Genomic DNA, 21,061 nt, shown 5'->3' on the forward strand with positions numbered 1-21,061 from the left:
TGAAAAGGGTTCAGGGTGGAGATCAGGAATGAGGTATCTGTGCTGTAGGAAAAACTGGCAGGACAGGTCTTCAGACAGTTAGATATCTTCAGGAGATGATTTTATGAGCCCAATTCATGCATCTCCTTATGAAAAGCACCCAGTTCCTTCCTGGTGACGTCTGCTCCTCGTGACTAGCAGTAACCTTCACAAGGCAAGCAGAAACCTTCTTCAAAAAAAAATGTGATTAATTAAAAAAATAAATGAAGTGGCAAAAAAAAAAAAAAAAAGCTTGCTTGCATGTTCCTAAGTTACATATATACTGACCTTTTGCCCTATCTCTTTGGAGCAGTTTCTTAGACCTAGAAAGGCTGTCTCCGGGGCTATAGTCCTCATTTTGCCCTGAATAAAGCTTAACTCACAACTCTCACATTGTGAATTTTTTTCAGTTGACAATGGCATGTTTAAATATTTTTGATATGGTGGGTTAAATATAATACAATTTAAAGTAATTTCAGACTTCCTTAGTGGTCCAGTGGTTAAGAGTCCTGCCAATGCTGGGGACATGGGTTTGATCCCTCGGGAAACTAAGATTTCCACTCGGGAAACTAAGATCCCACATGCCGTGGGACAACTAAACCCATGCACCACAACTCCTGAGTCTCAAGAGCCCTTGAGCCACAACTACGGAAGCCCCCACACCCTAGAACCCATGCTTTGCAACAAGAGAAGCCACCGCAATGAGAATCCTATGCACAGCAGAGAAGAGTAGCCCCCGCTCACCACAACTAGAAAAAGCCTGCATGCAGCAACGAAGACTCAGTGTAGCCAAAAATATGTAAATAAATAAAATTTAAAAGTAATTTCACCAAGTTGTTTTTCTATGGTGGCTATTAAGACTTTTAAAATTACATACATGGCTTGTATTCTATTTATTTTGGACAGCATTACTCTAGAAGAAAACTTAGAAAAATATCTGTGGATGTGCAAAGAATTCTTAAAGGACATCCAAAATACTAAGCATAAAAATATATAAATTAGACTTCATAAACACTTCTGTTCATCAAAGACAGAATTAAGAATATAAAAGGGAAGCTATAATGTAGGAGAAAATCATATCTATCTATCTATATCTTCTATCTATCGAGAGATCCCTGAAAGACAGGTTGAACTTACATATAAAGAATTAATGTTTTCAAAAAAGAAGCTGGGCCCCAAATGGAGTCATACCTGCTAAGCCCCATATCAGCAAACAACACTTATTACCTAACTTAATTGCAATTTCAGCCTCCCAAGGATATGACCTTTAACCAGTCAGTTTGTAATTTTCTGGTCAGCACTAATGAGATGATGTTCCATATAGATCTCTATCTCCCAAAGAAAGATGAGGTAATTCATTCTTCCCTGGTCCCTGCACCCTTCTGATATAAAAGACTTCCATTTTGTACATCTTTCTACTTGTTCAGTGAGATGTTGCCTGATTCATGAATAAGCAAATATCTAATTAAATATTTAAATCTGCTCAGTTGACTTTTACTTTTTACACCGATGACAAGCTAATTTTTAAATTGGGAAAAATGACTTGTTTATATATTTTTGTAAGAGAAGAGATCCAAATGACACATGAAAAAATGCTGAAAAGATGCCAGAGAAATGAAAATTGTAATCACGATAGATGTTCTATCAGAACTATTACAGTGGCTAAAATTTTAAAACCTAAGCATACCAAATGTTAGAGGGGATGTGGAGGAACTGGAACTCTTGTACATTTCTGAGTGTGCTCAGACTCTCAGTCATGTCAGACTCTCTGTGACCCCATGGACTGTAGCCCACAAGGTTCCTCTGGCCGCGGAATTTTCCAAGCAAGAATATTGGAGTAGGTTGCCATTTCCTACTCCCGAGATCTTCCCAAACCAGGGATTGAACCCGTGTTTCCTGCCTTGGCAGGCGGATTCTTGACAACTTACATCACCTGGGAAGCTACACATTTCTGTGGGGGCGGGGGCGGGAGGAATGTAAATAGTACAACTGCTTTGGAAGATGATGTGGCCGTTTTGTGTACAGTTAAGCATAATACATCCGTTCTATAACCCAACAATTCTACTCCTAGAAATTTACTCTGGAAGAATAAAAGCAAATATCCACACAAACACTTATATGTGCCTGTTTATAGCAGCATTATTTATAACGGCCCAAATGTGGAAATAACCCAAATAGTAGAAGAGAATGAATAACCAAAGTATGATATATCCATACAATGGAATACTAGTCCTCAAAAACAACAATAACAACAACAACACATGTAATGAGAATGAATTTTGAATACATGTTGAATGAAAGAAACCAGATGCAAAAGAATACATACCTTATCATTCCATTGATATGAAGCTCAGGAATAGGTAAAATTAATGTGTAGTAGCAGAAATTCCTCCTTCATGGATCACAGCCTTGTCCTGGTGAAGGGGTTTGCATAACTCAATGAAGCTATGAGCCACAGCTCAGGGCCACCCAAGATGGACAAGTCATAGTGAAGAGTTCTGGCAAAACGTGATCCACTGGAAAAGGAAATGCCAACCCCCTCCAGTAATCTTGCCTGGAAAATTTCGTGGACAGAGGAGCCTGGTGGACTCCTGTCCACGTGGCTGCAAATAGTCAGACACAACTGAGCACCCACAACTGACTTACAATATTATATCAGTTTCAAGTGTACAATAGAGTGATTTGACTTTTTTAATGGAGATATAGGTTTAGATATAGACGTAGAACACGTGCCCATCTCTGTCAATGGGAATACACAATGGTTAACTTGGGATGTGTTTGTGTGTGTTAGTCACTGTAGTGTCCAACTCTCTGTGACCTCACAGACTCTGTAGCTCACCAGGCTTCTCTGTCCATTGAATGCTCCAGGCAAGAATACTGGAATGGATTGCCATTCCCTTCTCCAGAGGAATTTCCCAACCCAGGGAACAAATCCCCGTCTTCTGCACTGCAGGCAGATTCTTTACCGTTTGAACTACAGGGAAGTCTGTATCGTGAAAGTGAAAGTCACTCAGTCGTATCAGACTCTTTGCGACCCCATGGACTGTATACTTCATGGAATTCTCCAGGCCAGAATACTGAAGTGGGTAGCCCTTTCCTTCTCCAGCGGCTCTTCCCAACCCAGGAATCAAACCAGGTCTCTTGCATCTTACAGGCGGATTCTTTACCGACTGAGCTATGAGGGAAGCCTGTGAGGGATGTGTTTAGTTTTTTATTATTTGCATCAGGCGATTTTTGGAAATACCTGTGAATCTAATGCATCTTAATGCATAGATATGACAGGCTGCGGTGCATGGGAGTGCAAAAATGTTGGACATGACTTAGTGCCTAAACAACAACAATGGCGGTTAAATAATGGAGCACAGAGGCCGCATAAAAGGGGTTGGGATGTGTAGGGAGAGCATCCAGACATGGCAACTAGATGCAATAGCAGGCACTTCTTTCCAATCGGACTCCACAGGGGAGGGAGCTGGGAGCCTGGGACGGGGCAGATGATTCCCCTCTCAAATCTTGACAGTTTACATCCGAAAGAATTTTTCGTGGCAGCTCACAGTCCCGAATCTCTCCTAACAAGGAGCGGGATCCCTGTTGCCTCCTCCTCCTCCTGAATCACTCTTCATAACAACCCTCCCAGCTTTTTCTGAGCCGCTCAGATGCAATCCTGGAATGACCTGTCCCCGGTGGGTGGATCCAAGCAGTGACAGGCAGAAAGCCCCGCCCACTCTTTTCCTTCTCCCTTCCTGCGCTCAGGATGAAAAAAAGAAAAAAACCTCATCGCTCCTCCCAGAGGAAGGTCCTTGTTTATATGACATGGCTCGGCCACTGTCCTGCCCCACCCAGGACGCCTTCCGGGTTTGAACAGCACTATCCATAACCCCACACTCCCCAGTTGAGATCAGGCATTAATTCAAAGTTCCCCGAGGCGTTGTCACTTCTGAATCAGGCTGGGGAATGAACTGGGGTGTGGAAGGTTGTCTGTGCCCTTGCTGGGTCCCAGCTGGGCGGTGGAGTCTGACAGTGGCTTTCTTCTAAAAAACTATCAGACACACGTATGGCTTCCTGGGACATTTGCCAAGCACCTGGCCGGTGTGAGGCTCTGTGCCAGGTGTGCTGAAGGATCCTGAGGAAAGCAAAGTGTCGCTCAGGTTATGGAGAAGAGGAACCAGGCTCAGAGAGGTTAGGCGGCTGCCTCAGGGTCACCCAGCTACTCAGGGCAGCGTTGGGACTCATGCCCCTCCAGGGTTCTGAGGGTCTCTTCCTCATGGACTCTTGTTGGGTCAGGCAACCAGCAGACCTCTTGGCCATGTGTTTGCATGAAATAACCTCCTGTGAGGACTTTTGATTTTTATTGAAGAAACAGCAGTGAAGGACCTAGTGACTTGGGGACAGGCAGATACAGATGAGGAGATGAAGGCTAGAGGACCCCAAGACGGAAGAGGTCTTAAGCAATGGGCCCAGGAGACTGCCTTGTGTCCAGAAATGGCCCTAACTGCTTCATGAACCTTCAAACAGTCAGGTATTTCTTGAGAGCAGCGACCACCACAGGGACTCGCCTGGGCTTCCACACTCCCCTAGATCTGGCTCTAGAGTCTAGAGTCTCTCTTTTTCTTTCTCCCTCCCTCCTTTCTTTCTATTTTGTTATGGGGATGAGCAAATTTACTTAGATATTTTTGGACACGTGCATGAAGAGAGCTCAAGAAGAAGTTCCAGAAATGGCATTATGAGGTCTCAATAAACCATATGTTGTTTTAATTTTATTGGTTCTTATACTAAATATGAAAACAATGTATATACTTTGAGAAGGGGGAAAAAAACACTTCAGAGAATACAGTAAAGTGCAAAAAGGGAAATTTAGATAGCACCATTAAGAGTTAACAGTTTCTACAATTTGTGCACAGATATTCATACATATATGGAGATACATATGGTATATCTATATGTCGATATTGTTGTTCACTTGCTAAGTCATGTCCCACTCTTTGCGCCATGGACTGCAGCACACCAGGCTCCCCGTCTTTCACTATCTCTCGGAGTTTGTGCAAACTCATGTCCATCGAGTCGACGATGCCATCCAACCATCTCACTGGATATATATAGCATATAGGTGTGTGTGTCCACATACTGTGCTATTGTATCTATATCAGTTAACTAATCTATACTTTTCACAACATGGTCCTATCAGATGCCGGTCTGTATTGTGCAATTCCAACTCGGCATCAAATTGTGAACATTTCACACACCAGTGAGATCTCGTTGCCCAGCAGTTTCTAACCATGACATTCACCCGACAGGCGCTGTGGCTGCATCTCTCTGTCACTCGCGATGCTGAGATGGGGCATCTTTGCAGCCTCTCTAATGGTCCCACAGGGTCTGGTTAAGGAAGTAGAGAAGTTGGAATCCAATTTACTGGTAGGGAAGAGGCGTGGGAATTAGAACCCCCGAGCTCCGCGCATGCCCCGCCCCAGTCTGCATCCCATTGGCTGGTTCTGATTGGCAGATGGAGTGGTCAGTGGCCATGTGCTCCTGGGGTTCCCCACCCTCCCACCACTGGGTCCTAGGAGCAGACTGTAGACGTTCTCTGGGAGCCTCCACCTCCAGTCCCAGCGGGACTGGCCAGAGTTCCTTGCTTGACTGTCCCCTCCAGCCAGTCCCTGGGCCCCTTCCACCCTAGCCTGTCCCTATGGGTACTCTCACGCCCGCTTCACCTCCTTGCCTGTCCGGTTTTATCCTCCAGGTCTGAGGCAGACAGTCATATAGACCAATTTGCCCTATGGAGAGAAATTAGGGAAGAAGTCAGATCTGGGATCCATAGGAAACTGTGAGAGTCCTGGGAAGATGAGGGATCAGCTTCTTCTTTCCAAGGCCCCGTACTCCTAAGAGAGATAATGAATCTGGGGGCTTACCCCTTACAATGAGTATCTCCAACATTTGCACAGTTTAATATTTCTGAAGTCTTAAGTTCGCTAGAGAGCAATGCTGTGGGGCAGGGGAGAGGGAAAACAGACCGGGTGTTCCTGGAAAAGATATAGGTACTACCTGGCTTGATTATTGATGATGATGAATTTCACACCTGTTTTATGCCAGGCCCTATGGTAGATCATGTATAGAAATTGTCCTGAACTCACCAAACAGATACATAAGATATATTTTGTGGCTGAAAGAACAGGTGTTTGCAGAGGTTCCTGAGTAGTCACTTGCCCAAAGTCACACAACTTCCTAGGTTCAAGTCTAAACCGCCTCCTTTTATGAAGCCCCTAGAGCGACTTCACTTTCACTTTTCACTTCCATGCATTGGAGAAGGAAATGGCAACCCAATTCAGTGTTCTTGTCTGGAGAATCCCAGGGACAGAGGAGCCTGGTGGGCTGCCGTGTATGGGATCACACAGAGTTGGACATGACTGAAGTGACTTAGCAGCAGCAGCAGCAGAGTCCTAAGATCAGAGTTGGGGTAAGTTCCAGGGAGATAAGGAGAGCTCACATTTTCTGAGCACTTCCTCCACGCCAGCGCCCACCACTGTAACCTGGATGGCACTACCAGTCTCCGCACAGAGTAAGTGATTGTTATCAGCATCACCTCCATTTTGTTGTTATTGTCTCTGTTTAGTCGCTACATTGTGTCTGACTCTTTGCGATCCCATGGACTGTAGCACACCAGGCCCCCCTGTCCTTCACTATATCCTGGAGTTCAGTCAAACTCATGTCCACCTGGTTGGTGATGCTATGCAACCACCTCATCCTCTGTCTCCCCCTTCTCCTTCTGCCCTCAATCTTCCCCAGCATCAGGGTCTTTTCCAATGAGTCGGCTCTTCGCCTCAGGTGACCAAAGTATTGGAGCTTCAGCTTCAGCATCAGTCCTTTCATCACCTCCACTTTACAGGTGAGCAGATGGAGCCTCATGTCCTTGTTATCTATTTGTTTGCCCAGAGGATCCCTGAATACTCAGTTCCTGGTTGGTCCCTTCCCCTTTCTGGCTCTGCCTCCCATCTCAAGGATGTGCTGTCCCTTGAGTTTGAGTCCCTGGCCAGTGTCCCACCCTGGGCCCAATGCAGTAGGTACCAACCTGGTAGAGTAATGTCTGAACAGGGCACGGATCAGGACCACAAGGAAGTGGGTGAGGCCCAGAACTGTGAATATGATGAGAAACACCAACAAGGATCCTGAGATGGTGAAAGTTCTGCTGACAACAGGCCGGCGCCCTAGGAGGAGAAGAGGTCAAGAGCATCATTCGCTCATCCCTTCGTGCACTCACACATCTGCTCTTTGACGATTTCTCAGCACCTTCTTCTATGTGTGAAGCACTGTTCTGGGTGCTGGGGGCTCAGCAGTGAACAAAAGAAACTTCTTGACTTGATGGGGCTGATGTTCTAGCTGGGAAGTCGAGCAGTCAGCAATTAAGCCAAGAAACATCCCACTTCATCACAGGTAGTGAGAAGTGCTCTGGAAAAGCATGAGCCCAAGTAAGGGGAGAGAGGGCGGCAGGGCAGGGTATGCTGGATACAAAGGGTCATGAACTCATTCCACAGGGATTCATTCACTGAGCTCCGACTGTGTGCCAGGCACCATGTTAAAAACTGGGGATAAATGATGATCAAAGTGCTTGTGCAGCCTTTCTCTGACCTTCTGAAGTTTAATAGTCCAATGAATGTCAAATGGCATGAATTGAAGCATCATTCACACACAAAAGTTGTATCGTTCGATGCTTAGTAAATAGTGAGAGGTAACTGAAATAAATGTCTCCAGCCCCCATTCAGTGTCCACTCACGTCATCCTGGGCCAGGCTGATGGCTTCTCGTGCCCTGTCTGATTTCCCTCATGCAGCAACCCCATCGACTAGAACCCTCACTATCAAATTGCAAAGGGGCAAACAGGCTCACAGAGGTGACACTGCTGCCCCTGTTCACACAGAGGGGCAGCGGCAGAGCTGGGATTTCATCTCAGGTCGCTAGGCTCCAGAGCTCTTGCTCTTCACGGCCCTGCATGCCTGCTCTCTCCCCAAGCCTGTCCATCTCTCTCTGTGGTGTAAAGGATCGGACGTGGGGTTCCTGAATAGGTGCCTCCCCTACGTGCAGACTCCTTCCTAACCTGCTCCAGAGGCCACACCATGGAAAGCTCCCCACATCCCCCCACCACCTCCCCTGGTGTGTTCCTGCTTCCTCATCTCAGAGCAGCCCCGCGGATCTGTGGAGGGCAGGGGCTGTGAGGTCAGACGGCCAGGGTTTGAATCCTGCATCCTCTGCCCGTGAGAACTGGAGCCTTGAACAAAGCACCCAAACTCTCTGCGGCTCCATTTGCTCACCAGTAGAGTGGAGGTGATGCTAATAATGGTCACTTTCTCTGTAAAGAGACTGGAGGGTCACCCAGGTTAGAATCACCCAGGTGAGAATGGTGGCTGCTAGCGTAAATGCTCAGTCAGTGTTGGCTGATCCTGCATCCCTGGAATTCACTCCAACTCTGACCTGAGGACTCTGGGGGCTTCATAAAAGAGGCAGTTTGGACTTGGACTTGGGAGGTTGGGGGGACTTCATCTGACTATTGTGAGCATGGCAACATACGGTGAAGAGGACATTTCTGATGACAGGCATCCCCCAGGCAGAGGCATAGAAGTGGGGAGATTTGGAGAGAGCGACGGGCCTCTCCTGCACTCACAGGGTGCCTGGACTTGGACTTCATCATACAAGGTCAGCTGGGTGGCGGAGTTCTCTGCGATGCACCTGTATCTGCCCATCTGGTCCCAGGTCAGACTTGGGAGGGTGATGTTCTTCTCTGAGAAGCTCAGGAAGGAGCCATTGTGCATCCAGCGGTACTTGGATTCTGGTCTGGAATAGGAGGTACACTCCATCTCCACCTGGGAGCCGATCTCAGCAGACAGGATGCCACCGAAGTCAGTGGGACTGCTGCTGAGCTGCAGACTGTAGGGCCCATCTGCAGAGACAGAGAAGGATCCCCGGAACCATTCTTCTGACACCTGAGGTCCTGACTCCTTCTCTCAGTCCACACAAGTCCTCCCCCAGCCCCAAGATGCCCCCACTCTGTACCCCAAGCAGACCCCCAGACCCATCCCAGCCAGGGCAGCTGAGCCAACAACAATGATAGTAACCATAGCATCTTCTGTTGCCAAGAGGTACTACAGCCCAGCTCCCTGGCTGCCCTTCACTTCGTAATAAAATAGAAAAGTAAAAGTAGAAGCAGGCATCACACCTACTGCACTCTGGGCACTGTTTTAAACATGTCACACATTCACACACTCACTTAATTCCCACCCAACCCATGTGACCACAGCCACTTTTGATCCATTTCATGCCTGAGGATAACGAGACTCAGAGGAGAGGTTTAGGGATTCATGAGTCCCCTGTTGACCTACAAAAGGACCAGGCAAGTACCCTTATGACCTGGGAGGAATTTCCCTGAACATTTGCAACCCCTGTGTCTTTGGCTTTGGTTCTGAACCTCTGGCCAGTGAGCAGTGTGGGAAGGTCAGAAATGATGACCCCTTTGTCCACAGCTCTTGGGTTAGGGAATCTGAGACACTGCAAGAGTGGTTCCAGATTTAAATGTGATGACGACGCTAGACTTAGTGCGTTTCCCAGTTGAAAGAGATGAAAGAGTTGAATCAGTGTGAACAGTCCTGGAATGTTTCAAAGAATCTGAGTTTCACTGCCTTTCTAAGTTCAGGGTCTTGGATTTACAAGACTTGTTTGAGAATTTGAGCAGGTCTTAGTGGGATACCAACTTGTGTTGATGGGCAGCAGAGGACTTTAACAGAGTGTCTATAAAATGCATAATTTAGTTTGAAAACCAAACTCTTTAGGGGAGTATGATCAATCCCATCCCAGGAACAGCAAAAGTGAACGTGATTTTATTAAATTTAGAAGAACTGAATAAAATGATCAGTGAGCTGAATTTGAAGGCTCGTGAACAGTTGGGTTTTGAAAAATTAAGAAATTAAATGTCATTTTAAGAACGGTTGTAGGGGCTTCCCTGGTGGCTTAGTGGTAAAGAATCCACCTGCCAATGCAGGAGACGTGGGGTCCATCCTCGATCAGGGAGGATCCCACAAGCCTCAGAGCAATTAAGCCCGAGCCCACAGCTATTGAGCCTGCGTTATAGAGCCTGGGAGCCACAACTACTGACACCCACCCACCCTAGAGCTCGTGCTCAGCAGCAGGAGAAGCTACCACAGCAAAGAGCAGAGCCCACTCGATGCACCTACAGAAAAGCCTGCACGAAGCAGTGAGGACCCAGCACAGTCAAAAACAAATCAATAAAATGATGTTTCAAACAATTGGTTGTAAGCAGTCCCCGTATGACACAAAAGACAGGTGTCACAAATTGACACTATTTCTAATCTGAGAGGTAGGGATTAGGGCCCCCATTTTAAACTGAGTGGAGACCAGGGTTCTGAGCAGCGAGTAGGGTCCTGAAGCCTAGGGGTTATATGGTCAAACCTGGGATTTGAACCCAGGGCAGCTGTCTGCAAGGCGGCTCATGCCGCTCTCTCCAGTTCTGCCGGTCTTATTGCTATGCTGTGTGAAAACCCTGAGCCCCACCCCCAGCTTCACGGGCCCAGAACACGACCCCAGAACACTCACGGGCCACTGTCACATAGACGAGGTCACTTTTCTGAATGAGCTCTGGGAGAATTTCTATCCCGCACTGAAGTGGTGAGTCGAAGCGGCTGAACATTCGGATGACGAGGGTCTTGTTGTCCGGGGAGATGGTCATCCGGTAATTTCTGGACACCGGCGCATAATTCACATACCAGTGGACGTGGCTGTCATTGGTGTAGCAAGTGGCAGCCACCGCATCCTCGCCATCTACGACGGAGGTGGTGTTGACCGAGATTTGCGGGATTTCCAACTCTGGGTGAAGCAGGAGGAGAAGGTGAGGGGTTGGATCTGTCTCTCCACGCTCTGCTCCTCTCCAGTGGGGGTTTCAGGGTACGTTGGGGGAGAAGCCCAGAATTCTAAGATAGGATCTAGGATCCTGGCAAGAGAGCATCCCTGGGGCTGAGAGGGACAGGGAAACAGGGGTGGGCATGAGGCAGTGGAGATGGGAGTCCTCTACTGAGCCTGTCTTCCAATGCTCTGGGCCATCTCTATGGCTCCATTATAATAACCGTGAGTTCTTACTATCGTCCAGTGGCCTGATGGTTGCTTTTGCACCCCCAAACCAGGACACCCCCATCAAAGGAAGTGCAGATAGAACTCAAAGTAACCGATGGTGTTTGTTCTCCATAACAATTCCTCTCATTAGCTTTTCCCATTCTCTTTACAAATTTCTGCCTCTAACCTTAAGACAGACCACAGCCATTTTACAGATGAGAAAACTGAGGCTTAAAAGGTGACATGATATATAAAGAGTCAGAGGTGAACTAAGTTCTCCCAGCCTTCAAAATCCACATTGTCCTGCCCTAGCCCTGTGGAGCACCAGGAGCTCACTAGAGTAGACAGAATTCCAAGATGGCCCCATGATCTCCACTCCATGGTATAACCCCTCTATAATCCCATCCCCTCAATGTGAGTGGAGCTCCTGACTCTGTTGTCGCCTATTGAATATGGCTAAGGTGATGGGCTGTCTGTCACTCCCATCATTAGCTTTGCTATATTAGATTCCTCTCTAGATAGAAAAATGTTGTTGGCCTTGAAGAGGCAAAGAGCCAGGATGTGAAATCCTGTGGACAGAGTCACATGTGAGAACATGGCCCCGGCCAACACCCTTGAGTCTCAGTGCTGGAAATGGCTGAGCCACATCGGGACTTCTGACTCACAGGAGCGGTGTTCTTTTAAGCTACTAAGTTTGAGGCTATTTGTCACGCAGCAGGAGATAACTAATACATTGAACCTGGAGCCCTTGAAGGTAGTGAGGGTCCCATTTCTGGGGAGAATCTGGGCTACCATCCACCAAGGTTCCCATCATCTGGAGGTGGGTGGAGACAGGACAGTGTGAGTTTCAAGGGACACCATTCCCTAAATCTCCAGTCCAACTCAGCTGCAGTTAGGTGGTGGGGCAGCTGCCAACTCACCTAGAATCTCGAGCCAGCCAGTTGCTCTCTGGGTGTCATTGATGGTGTCCACCCTCACTGTATAGTTCCCTGTGTCATTTAACTGTGACCCCCTGATCCTCAGGGTACCTCTAACGGACACACTTTCCCGGCCACTGTACATGGGCCCATCCCGCCTGGAATGAGATATGGCATTGTAGCTGATAATCAGATTTTCCTCAGTGTCATTTGCACCCCAGTGCCAGCTGTATTCCTGAACATCTTCAGGGGTGTTCTCGATGGCCAGTGAGCTTGAATATCTTTCCACTCCAATGAGTGAATCTGGGGCGATGTAGATTTGGCTGGAGGCCTGGCGGATCCCACAGGCCAGCAGACTGGCTGAGGAAGACAAACAGAAAAAGACACACACACATACATACATGCACACAGGTTTACACCACAGACCATGATCCACAGAGACCTTGGAAAATGGGTCAAGGGCTCTAGTTCCTGAAGGACTTGGCAGTCTGTTCCCCCGCTCTCCGTCACCTCAGCCCCTGCCTCCGTCCATTCCTTTATCATCCTGTTCCAGGATGGCCTCCTCCCTGAACTCCAGCCCATCCTCACAGGTCAGTTTTGTGGATCCTTATGAAGCCCCACAGGTGACCCTGCCCTCCTTCTGCTCACATATCTTCCATGGCTCCCCAGTGCTCTCACAAAAGGTTCAACCCTTAGCATAGCTTGTGAAACATGTAGAGAGAACCGGTCTCTAGGACCCAGGGTAGGCTCTTTTTGAGTCACATCTACCCTACTTTACCACCTTCATTCATTCATCAGAAGACACAGCATCCAGACTGTGTGCCCCAGTCACACACACAGCTCTTCTTGACCCACCACACATACTCTTCCCCACTTCTTGCACCCTGATCCCTGCTCTCTCCTCCCCATGTCCATCTTCCTTGTTGACTCACGTCTGTGTCCCCAGCTCCCTGGAGATCAGGGTGGAGCCCAGCTGGAAGGCTCAGAATGGTTATCTGGGGGGATTAAGCTCCCCCAAGAGGATCTACACTGTCTTTGACTTACCGTTTATGTTCAGTGGCACAAACACCAATGGGGGTGTGTATCTGTTATCTCCTAAGTGGAGGGAGGTGTCTGCTGCTATAGGAACCCTAAGGCTTGCCTCCATGGAGGAGGCAAAGACAGCTGAGACCCCCTGCTCCAGGGCTCCAGGTGTGGGCCCTAGAGGTTTTGAAGGACAGTGTATGTGGCCATCAGGGAAACATGAGAGTGGTCAGTATCAGGAGGAAGCAGAGTGTTTTGGGGGAAAGTGAGGGATTGGGAGGGGTCCTGCCAGAGAGGTGGTGGAAGGGATCAGGGCAGAGGAGGTGAACCCAGAGGAAGTGGTTGCTGGGAATTGTGTGTTGGGGTTCAATTTCATCATGCCTTGTGGTGGGTAGAGACGAATGCTACCCGTGTGTGTGTGTGTGTGTGTGTGTCTCAGGCAAGCTGTGCCCAGGTGTGTGAGTTCATGAAAGTTCTGCTGAGGGTCCTGGATCACTCCCTTTTCCCCCACCTCCATCCTGCTGGCCCTGCTGTCTTACCCACAAGGACCAGTTCCCTCCAGAGTCTGAACCTGGGTCTGGAAAGGTCCATGAGCCCCTCCGGTCCTCCTGCTGGAGGGATCTCTCCAGGGACCCAGCCACCTCCTGTGCCCTTTTACAGACCTGTGTCCCCTCAGGCCCCAGATGTAGTCTCCCCCCACTTCCTGCTCAGGGATGGACTCTGAACTGCAAGGTGGGAGGGGCTGGGGAAGAGACACTCTGCTGAGTGGGTGATTATCTTTAGGACTTGATACCCGCAAGGAAGGACCTTAGACCCATGGCAATTTAGAATGTCAATAATCATTATGAGGAACTTTTGATATCCCCAACTGACTTTCCTTAAAACTGAATTGGACCACAGAGAACAAAAAGAGAACAAACAGCTCACTCATCCCCTAGTTGTACAAGGGTTCAGTCACTATCTGCTTCAATCTCCCAGCAACAGTGCACCCTGAGAGGATTTCGGGGTGAAAAAACAGGATGAAGCACTCTGTGATTTGGGTAATCAGGCCCCCATATGCATGACTCAGGATGAATTTCATAAATTCTGACTGATGACTTCTGCATCAGTCATATGCAAAAAAAAAAAAAAAGCACTAAAATCATTAACTTGGTTTATCTGTTCTTTGTGATGAGCTGTGATCAGTTACCAACATGTATGCTTGATGACACAGTTTTCCCAGCCCCCAGATTCAAATACACACTGGCTTCTGCCCTGCCTTTTTGGAGCAGTTCCTCAGAGCTGTCTCCCAGGCTACAGTCCTCAGGAAGACCCTGAATAAAACTTAGATGCTCTGTGCTTTGCTTTAAGTGGACACCCTTTAATAGAGTCAGCCTAACTTATCACCCTGGTTTCTCCAACTTATCAGTTAGTTCATATGCTTATCAGTGAAGACTTCCCAGTGACTCCAGCACCAAAGTGAAAGCCACTAACTGGGAAATGCCTGAGAGGTCTCTAGGAACCCAGAGACCAGCCAACTGATTTATTGTACAGTCAGGGTTGGGCAATCACTAGATGACTTTATTGTGTGCTTTCTAGGGTTTTTCCAAAGCCTGTTGATTGGACAAAATTCAGGCTTGCACAGAAAAACCTGATGAACCTATTCAAGACTATCACAATCAGCCTCAGATTTGAAAGAATGTTCTGATCTTCCTTCAAATGTTGCTTCCAGCCAGGTAGCTTGTAACTCTATGGCTGTTAATAGGCTGAACTGGAACCTCTCTATCTCATAAGAAGGACCAGGATGGGCTGGGAAACTCTGCTAGAGATTTAGCTAATCTGTTTCTTCCTCCCTCCCTCCTTGTTTGCCCTTTCCTTCCTTTCATTCTAACTGCCATGGTGATGAACAAATTTGCTTATATATTTTTGGACACACCCATGAAGAAAGTTCAGAAAAAAGTTTCAGAAATGGCATTATGGGGTCTGAACTAACTCCATGATGTTTTAAATTTATTGGGTTGTATTTTCTCTTTTTCTTTCAGATTTTTAAAAAAATATTTTTTAAAACTGAAGGATAATTGCTTTGCAGAATTGTGTTGGTTTTTGCCAAAGTATTGCGTTGTCTTTTCTAACTATGAGAACAAATTATACATTTTGTGATGAAAAAACCACACCCAGAATATACAGTAAAGTGCAAAGAAGGAAACTGAGACAGAACTGCGGATAGTTAGCATTTTCCATAATTTTTGCACAGATCTGTATATTTATTATATGTACATCATACATACATACGTATGTAAAACTGTGGAGACAGGCATACAAACTGTAAAATTTTACCCATATCCACTAGCTAATCTATACTTTTCATAACGTGGTCTGTATTGTGCGTTTCTAACTCGGCATCAGGTTTGAACCTTTCGCACACCAGTGAGTCTTCTTGCCCAGCGAAGTTTCTAACCATGACAGGTTCACCTGACATGCGCTGTGCCCCATTTAAGCAGTTCCCGACTGTTGGACATGTGTAGGTGGTTCCGTCTCTCTGTCACTAGCGATGCTGAGATGGGGCACCTTTGCAGCCTCTCTGATTGTCCCACAGGGTCAGGTTAAGGAAGTGGAGAAGTTGGAATCCTATTTACTGGTGGGGAAGAGGCGTGGGAATTAGAGCCCCGCCCCAGTCTACATCCCATTGGCTGGTTCTGATTGGCAGATGGCGTCGTCAGTAGCCATGTGCTCTTGGGGTTCCCCACCCTCCCACCACCCCTCGGTCCTAGGAGCAGATTGTAGACTTTCTATAGGAGCCTCCACCTCCAATTCCAGAGTGACTGGCCTGAGTCCTTTGCTTGACTGTCTGTTCCAGCCAGTCCCTGGGCCCCTTCCAGCCTAGCCCGTCTCTATGAGGTCTCTGACTCACCTCTCACCTCCTTGCCCATCAGGTCGTGTCCTCCATGTCTGAGGTGGACAGACATACAGACCGATTGGCCCTACGGAGAGGAATTAGGGAAGAAGTCAAATCTGGGATCCACAGGAAACTGTAAGAATATAGGAGAGTCGTGGGTAGATGACTCTCTCTGTGGTGTGGAGGATCGGACGTGGGGTTCCTGAATAGGTGCCTCCCCTACGTGCAGACTCCTTCCTAACCTGCTCCAGAGGCCACACCATGGAAAGCTCCCCATGTCCCCCCGCCACCTCCCCTGGCATGTTCCTTCTTCCTCATCGCAGAGCAGCCCCACGGATCTGTGGAGGGCAGAGGCTGTGAGGTCAGATGGCCAGGGTTTGAATCCTGCATCCTCTGCCTATTAGAACTGGAGCCTGGAACAAAGCATCCAAAATTTCTGCAGCTCCATTTGCTCACCAGTAGAGTGGAGGTGATGCTAATAATGGTCACTTACACTGTAGGGAGACTGGAGGGTCACCCCGGTTAGAATCACTCAGGTGAGAATGGTGGCTGCTAGTGTAAATGCTCAGTCAGTGTTGGCTGATCCTACATCCCTGGAATTCACTCCAACTCTGACCTGAGGACTCCGGGGGGCTCATAAAGGAGGCAGTTTGGACTTGGACCTGGGAGGTTGCGGGGGGCCTCATTTGACCATTGTGAGGTTGGCAACACACAATGAAGAGGGCATTTCTGATGACAAGCACTGCCTAGGCAGAGGCATGAGAATGGCGGGATTTGGAGAGAGCAAGGGGCAGCTGCTGCACTCACTGGGCACGTGGGCCTGGACCTGGACTTCATTGTACAAGATCTCGTGAGTGGCGGAGTTCTCCGTGATGCACCTGTACCTGCCCATCTGGTCCCAGGTCAGACTTGGGAGCGTGGTGTTCTTCTCTGAGAAGCTCAGGACAGAGATATTGTGGATCCAGTGGTACTTGATTTGCAGTATGCCATCAGAAAGACACTCCATCTTCACTTGGGAGCTGATCCCAGCAGGCAAGATGCCCTGGTAGTTAACAGATGTGCTGAAGATTGTTGCATAGGAGGGTCCATCTGCAGAGACAGGGCAGGATGCCCGGACTATGCTTCTGACCGCTGGGGGTCCTGTCTCCTCTCAAGCCACAGGAAGTCTCCCTCCTACCAAGGGTGTCCCCACTCTGTGCCCTAAGTGGATCCTCAGACCCACCCCATGAAGGCAGCTGGGCCAAGAACAATGAGAGTCATCACAGTGTCTTTTGTTATGGAGACTTACTACAGGCCAGCTGTCTGGCTGCCCTTCATGTCACAATAAAATAGGTGTAGAGTAGAAGCAGACAGGCTTCTCTGGTGGTTCAGAATGTAAAGAATCCACCTGCAATGCAGGAGACCCAGGTTCGATTCCTGCATTGGGAAGATCTCCTGGAGGAGGGAATGATAACCCGCTCCAGTAGTCTTGCCTGGAGAATCCCATGGATTCCATGGGGTCGCAAAGAGTATGACGTGACTGAGCATGCACTCAGTCCCTTCTTTACACAAAAGCTGGATGTGCGTGCACTCATAGTGTTTCTTGTCTGAGAAGTAGGGATTAGGGCCCTCAGTTTAAATTGAGTGGACCGGGGTTGTGAGCATTGGGGATAATTCTGAAGTCTAAAGCTTCAAACAGCCAGAGCTGGGATCTGAAGCCAGCACAGCTGTCTTCACGGTGTCTCATGCCACACTCTCTGCCTGTTTTGTCATGATGTCCCTGGGAGACCCTGAGACCAGCTTGGCTTCCCTCCCATGACCCCAAGACACTCACAGGTCACCGTCAGAGAGACCGGTTCACTTTTCCTAATAATGGGACTTGGATCCCAAGTCCCATTGGATCCCAAGACTTGGATCCCACACTACAGTGGTGAGTCGTTGCTCCTGACCCTTTTGATGATGAGGGTCTTGGTGTCTGGAGAGGTGGTCACGTGTTCAGAGCTGGACACCTGTGCGTAGCCTACAAACCACTAGACAGTCGCGTCGTTGGTCTGGCAGATGGCAGCCACCGAGTCTACATTCAGCCCTGCGCAGCTGGTGTTGACTGAGATGCCTGGAATTTCAAACACTGGGTGAAGCAGGAAGGAGAAGATTAGGGGTTGGATCTGCCTGTCCAAGCTCTGTTCCTCTCCACAGGGGCTTTCAGAGCAGGCTGGGAAGAAGCCCAGAATTGTAAGATGGGATCTAGGATCTCGGGGCTGAGACAGACAGGGAAGCAAGAAGTGGGCACGAGGTAGTCGAGATGCAGGCGACCCCCTGAGCTCGTGGTCCTATGGGCCGAGCCACCCCTATAGCCGTTCATTGCAATAACGGTGAGTTCTTCCCATAAGCATGTTGTCATGTGGTTCTTTCTATAAAACTTGGATCCTCCATCCATGGAACCACGGGTCGTATGGACTGGGAAATAGTCTGTGCTCTCCATAACAATTCCTCCTACTATCTGAGTCCCATTCCCTTTACAAATACTTCCTCTAACCAACAGACCACACTGTCTCTGATTCTACTGACAAGAGGATCAGGGAAGGAAGACTAGGGCGATTTGGTATATACAGAGTCAGAGGTAAGCAGAAGTCTTTCAGTCTTCAAAATCCACACTGTCCTGCCCTAGCCCTGTGGAGCCCCCTGGAGGTCGGTGGAGTAGACAGAATTCCAAGATGACTCCATGATCTCCACTCCCTACTATAACCCCTGTATAATCCCATCCCCTCAATGCTGGTAGAACTTGTGACTTTCTTGTAGCCTATAGAAGATGGCGAAGGGGATGGGCTGTCACTCCCATCACTGTATGCCTGTGAGTGCTCAGTCACTGAACCGTGTCCGACTCTAGCCCGCCAGGGTCCCCTGTCCATGGGACTTCCCAGGCAAGAATACTGGAGTAGGTTGCCATGCCCTCATCCAGGGGATGTGCCTGACCCAGGGATTGAACCCACATCTCCTAAGTTTCCTGGATTCAGGTGTATTCTTTACCCATTGTTATATAAGGTTCCTTCTCAGCAGTCTAGAGAGAGATACTGTTTTTGACCTTGAAGAGACAAAGAGCCATGAGGTGAAATGCTATGGACAGAGTCACATAAGAATATAGCCCCGGCTGACGCTTTGTGAGTCTCAGTACTGGAGATGGCCGAGCCATGCCCAGACTTCTGACTCCCAGAAATGAGTGTTCTTTTAAGCTACTAAGCTTGTGGCTATTTGTCCTATTTGTAACACAGCAGGGGATAGAGGGAACCTGGAGTGTTTGAACATAGTGAGGGTCCCTTCTCTGGGGAGAAGCTAGACTACCATCCACCAAGACTCCCAATGTCATCTGAGGGCAGGTGGAGACTAAGACACTGTGAGCTCCAAGGAACACCACTCCCCAAACCTCCAGATTCAACTCAGTGCAGTTGGGCAGTGGGGCAGCTGCCCACTCACCTTGAATCTCGAGCCAGACACTTGCTCTCTGGGTGTCATTGATAGCGTCCACCCTCACGGTGTAGTTCCCTGTATCATTTAATTGAGACTCCTTAAATCCCATGGATGGAGGAGTCTGGTAGGCTGCAGTCCATGAGGTCGCTAAGAGTTGGACACGACTGAGCAACTTCACTTTCACTTTTCACTTTCATGCATTGGAGAAGGAAATGGCAACCCACTCCAGTGTTCTTGCCTGGAGAATCCCAGGGACGGAGGAGCCTGGTGGGCTGCCGTCTATGGGGTCGCACAGAGTTGGACACAACTGAAGTGACTTAGCAGCAGTAGCAATCAGCAGGACGCCTGTAGGGGGCACTCTTTCCCGGCCACTGTATGTGGGCCCATTCTGCTGGGAATGAGATGTGGTGTTGTAGCTGATAATCAGATTTTCCTCAGTGTCATTTGCACCGTTGCGCCAACTATATTCCTGAACATCTTTAGGGGCGTTGTTGACAATCAGGAGGCTCCAGTATCCCTTCAAACCTGTGAATGGGTCTGGGCTGATGTACATTTGGCTGGAGGCCTTGGTGATCCCACAGGCCAGCAGACTGGCTGAGGAAGACAAACAGAAAAAGACACACACACACAGGTTTATACCCACAGGCGATGATCCACAGAGACACTGGTGAATGGGTTTCTAGCTCTGAAGGACCCCTGACCCTGTCTCCTTCTCCCTGTCACCTCAGCCCCTGCCCTGGTCCATTCTTTCATCATCCTTTTCCAGGCTGGCCTCCTCCCTGGATACTCAGCCTCCAGCCCATCCTCACAGGTCAGTTTTGTGGATCCTTACGAAGCCCCACAGGTGACCCTGCTCTCTCTCTCTGCTTATGTATCTTCCATGCTCCCCAGTGCTGTCACACTCTTAGAGAGCAAACTGGTCTCTAGGACCCAATGTAGGCTCTTTTTGAGTCACATCTACCCTACTTTACCACCTTCATTCATTCACTCATGTATTCATTCATTCATCAGAAGACACAGCATCCAGGCTGTGTGTCCCAGTCACACATACAGGTCTCTCTTGACCAACTTCACTTTCTTCTGACTTGGGTTTTTGCACATGCTCGTCCCCATTTCTAGATCCCTGGCACCCTAGCTCTCTCTCCCCTTGTCCATCTTCCTTGTTGACTCACTTCTGTGTCCCCAGCTCCCCAGAGGTCAGGGTGGAGCCCAGCAGGAGGGCTCAGAATGGTTATCTGGGTGGATTAAACTCCCCCAAGAGGATCTACACTGTCTTGATTTACCATATAGATTCAGTGGCATGAAAATGAATGGTGGTGGGGATCTGTTATCTAGGCAGGCGTCTGCTGCTCTGGGAACCTCCTCCATGGAGGAGGCAAAGATAGCGAAGATCCCCTCCCCTAGAGCTCCAGGTGTGGACCCTAGAGGTTTTAGAGGACAGTATACGTGGCCACCAGGGAAACACGAGAGTGGTCAGTAGCAGGCGGAAGCAGAGTGTTTTTGGGGAAAGTGAGGGATTGGGTGGGGTCCTGCCAGAGAGGTGGTGGAGGGGATGAGGGCAGAGGAGGTGAACCCAGAGGAAGTGGTTGCTGGGAGTTGTGCGCTAGGGTTCAATTTCATCACACTTTATGGTGGGTAGAGATGAATGCTATCTGTGTGTGTGTGTCTTGGGCAAGCTGAGC

The 21,061-nt window shown here is 48.6% G+C and overlaps 1 protein-coding gene across 1 annotated transcript; it reads right to left on the bottom strand.

Annotated features, from left to right (window-relative positions):
- Positions 1 to 5,767: 5,767 nt before the first annotated feature.
- CEACAM18 (CEA cell adhesion molecule 18) lies at positions 5,768 to 13,651 on the bottom strand. The gene is made up of 6 exons (XM_052656100.1): positions 13,632 to 13,651; positions 12,041 to 12,393; positions 10,608 to 10,877; positions 8,665 to 8,940; positions 7,079 to 7,214; positions 5,768 to 5,786 (listed from the first exon to the last, which is right to left on the bottom strand). The coding sequence occupies exons 1-6, from the start codon at positions 13,649 to 13,651 to the stop codon at positions 5,768 to 5,770; spliced, it is 1,074 nt and encodes a 357-aa protein (XP_052512060.1).
- Positions 13,652 to 21,061: the final 7,410 nt, after the last annotated feature.

This window comes from Budorcas taxicolor, chromosome 18 (assembly GCF_023091745.1).
Source record: "Budorcas taxicolor isolate Tak-1 chromosome 18, Takin1.1, whole genome shotgun sequence".
NCBI classification, from domain to species: Eukaryota; Metazoa; Chordata; class Mammalia; order Artiodactyla; family Bovidae; genus Budorcas; species Budorcas taxicolor.

Coding starts and splice junctions, on each gene's coding strand:
- CEACAM18 (XM_052656100.1), bottom strand. CDS start 13,651: ATGGACCTTTCCAGACCCAG. Junction 12,394..13,631: donor ATGGACCTTTCCAGACCCAG/GTTCAGACTCTG, acceptor TTCCTCAGCCAG/TCTGCTGGCCTGTGGGATCC. Junction 8,941..10,607: donor CGTCTATGTGACAGTGGCCC/GTGAGTGTTCTG, acceptor CTGTCTCTGCAG/ATGGGCCCTACAGTCTGCAG.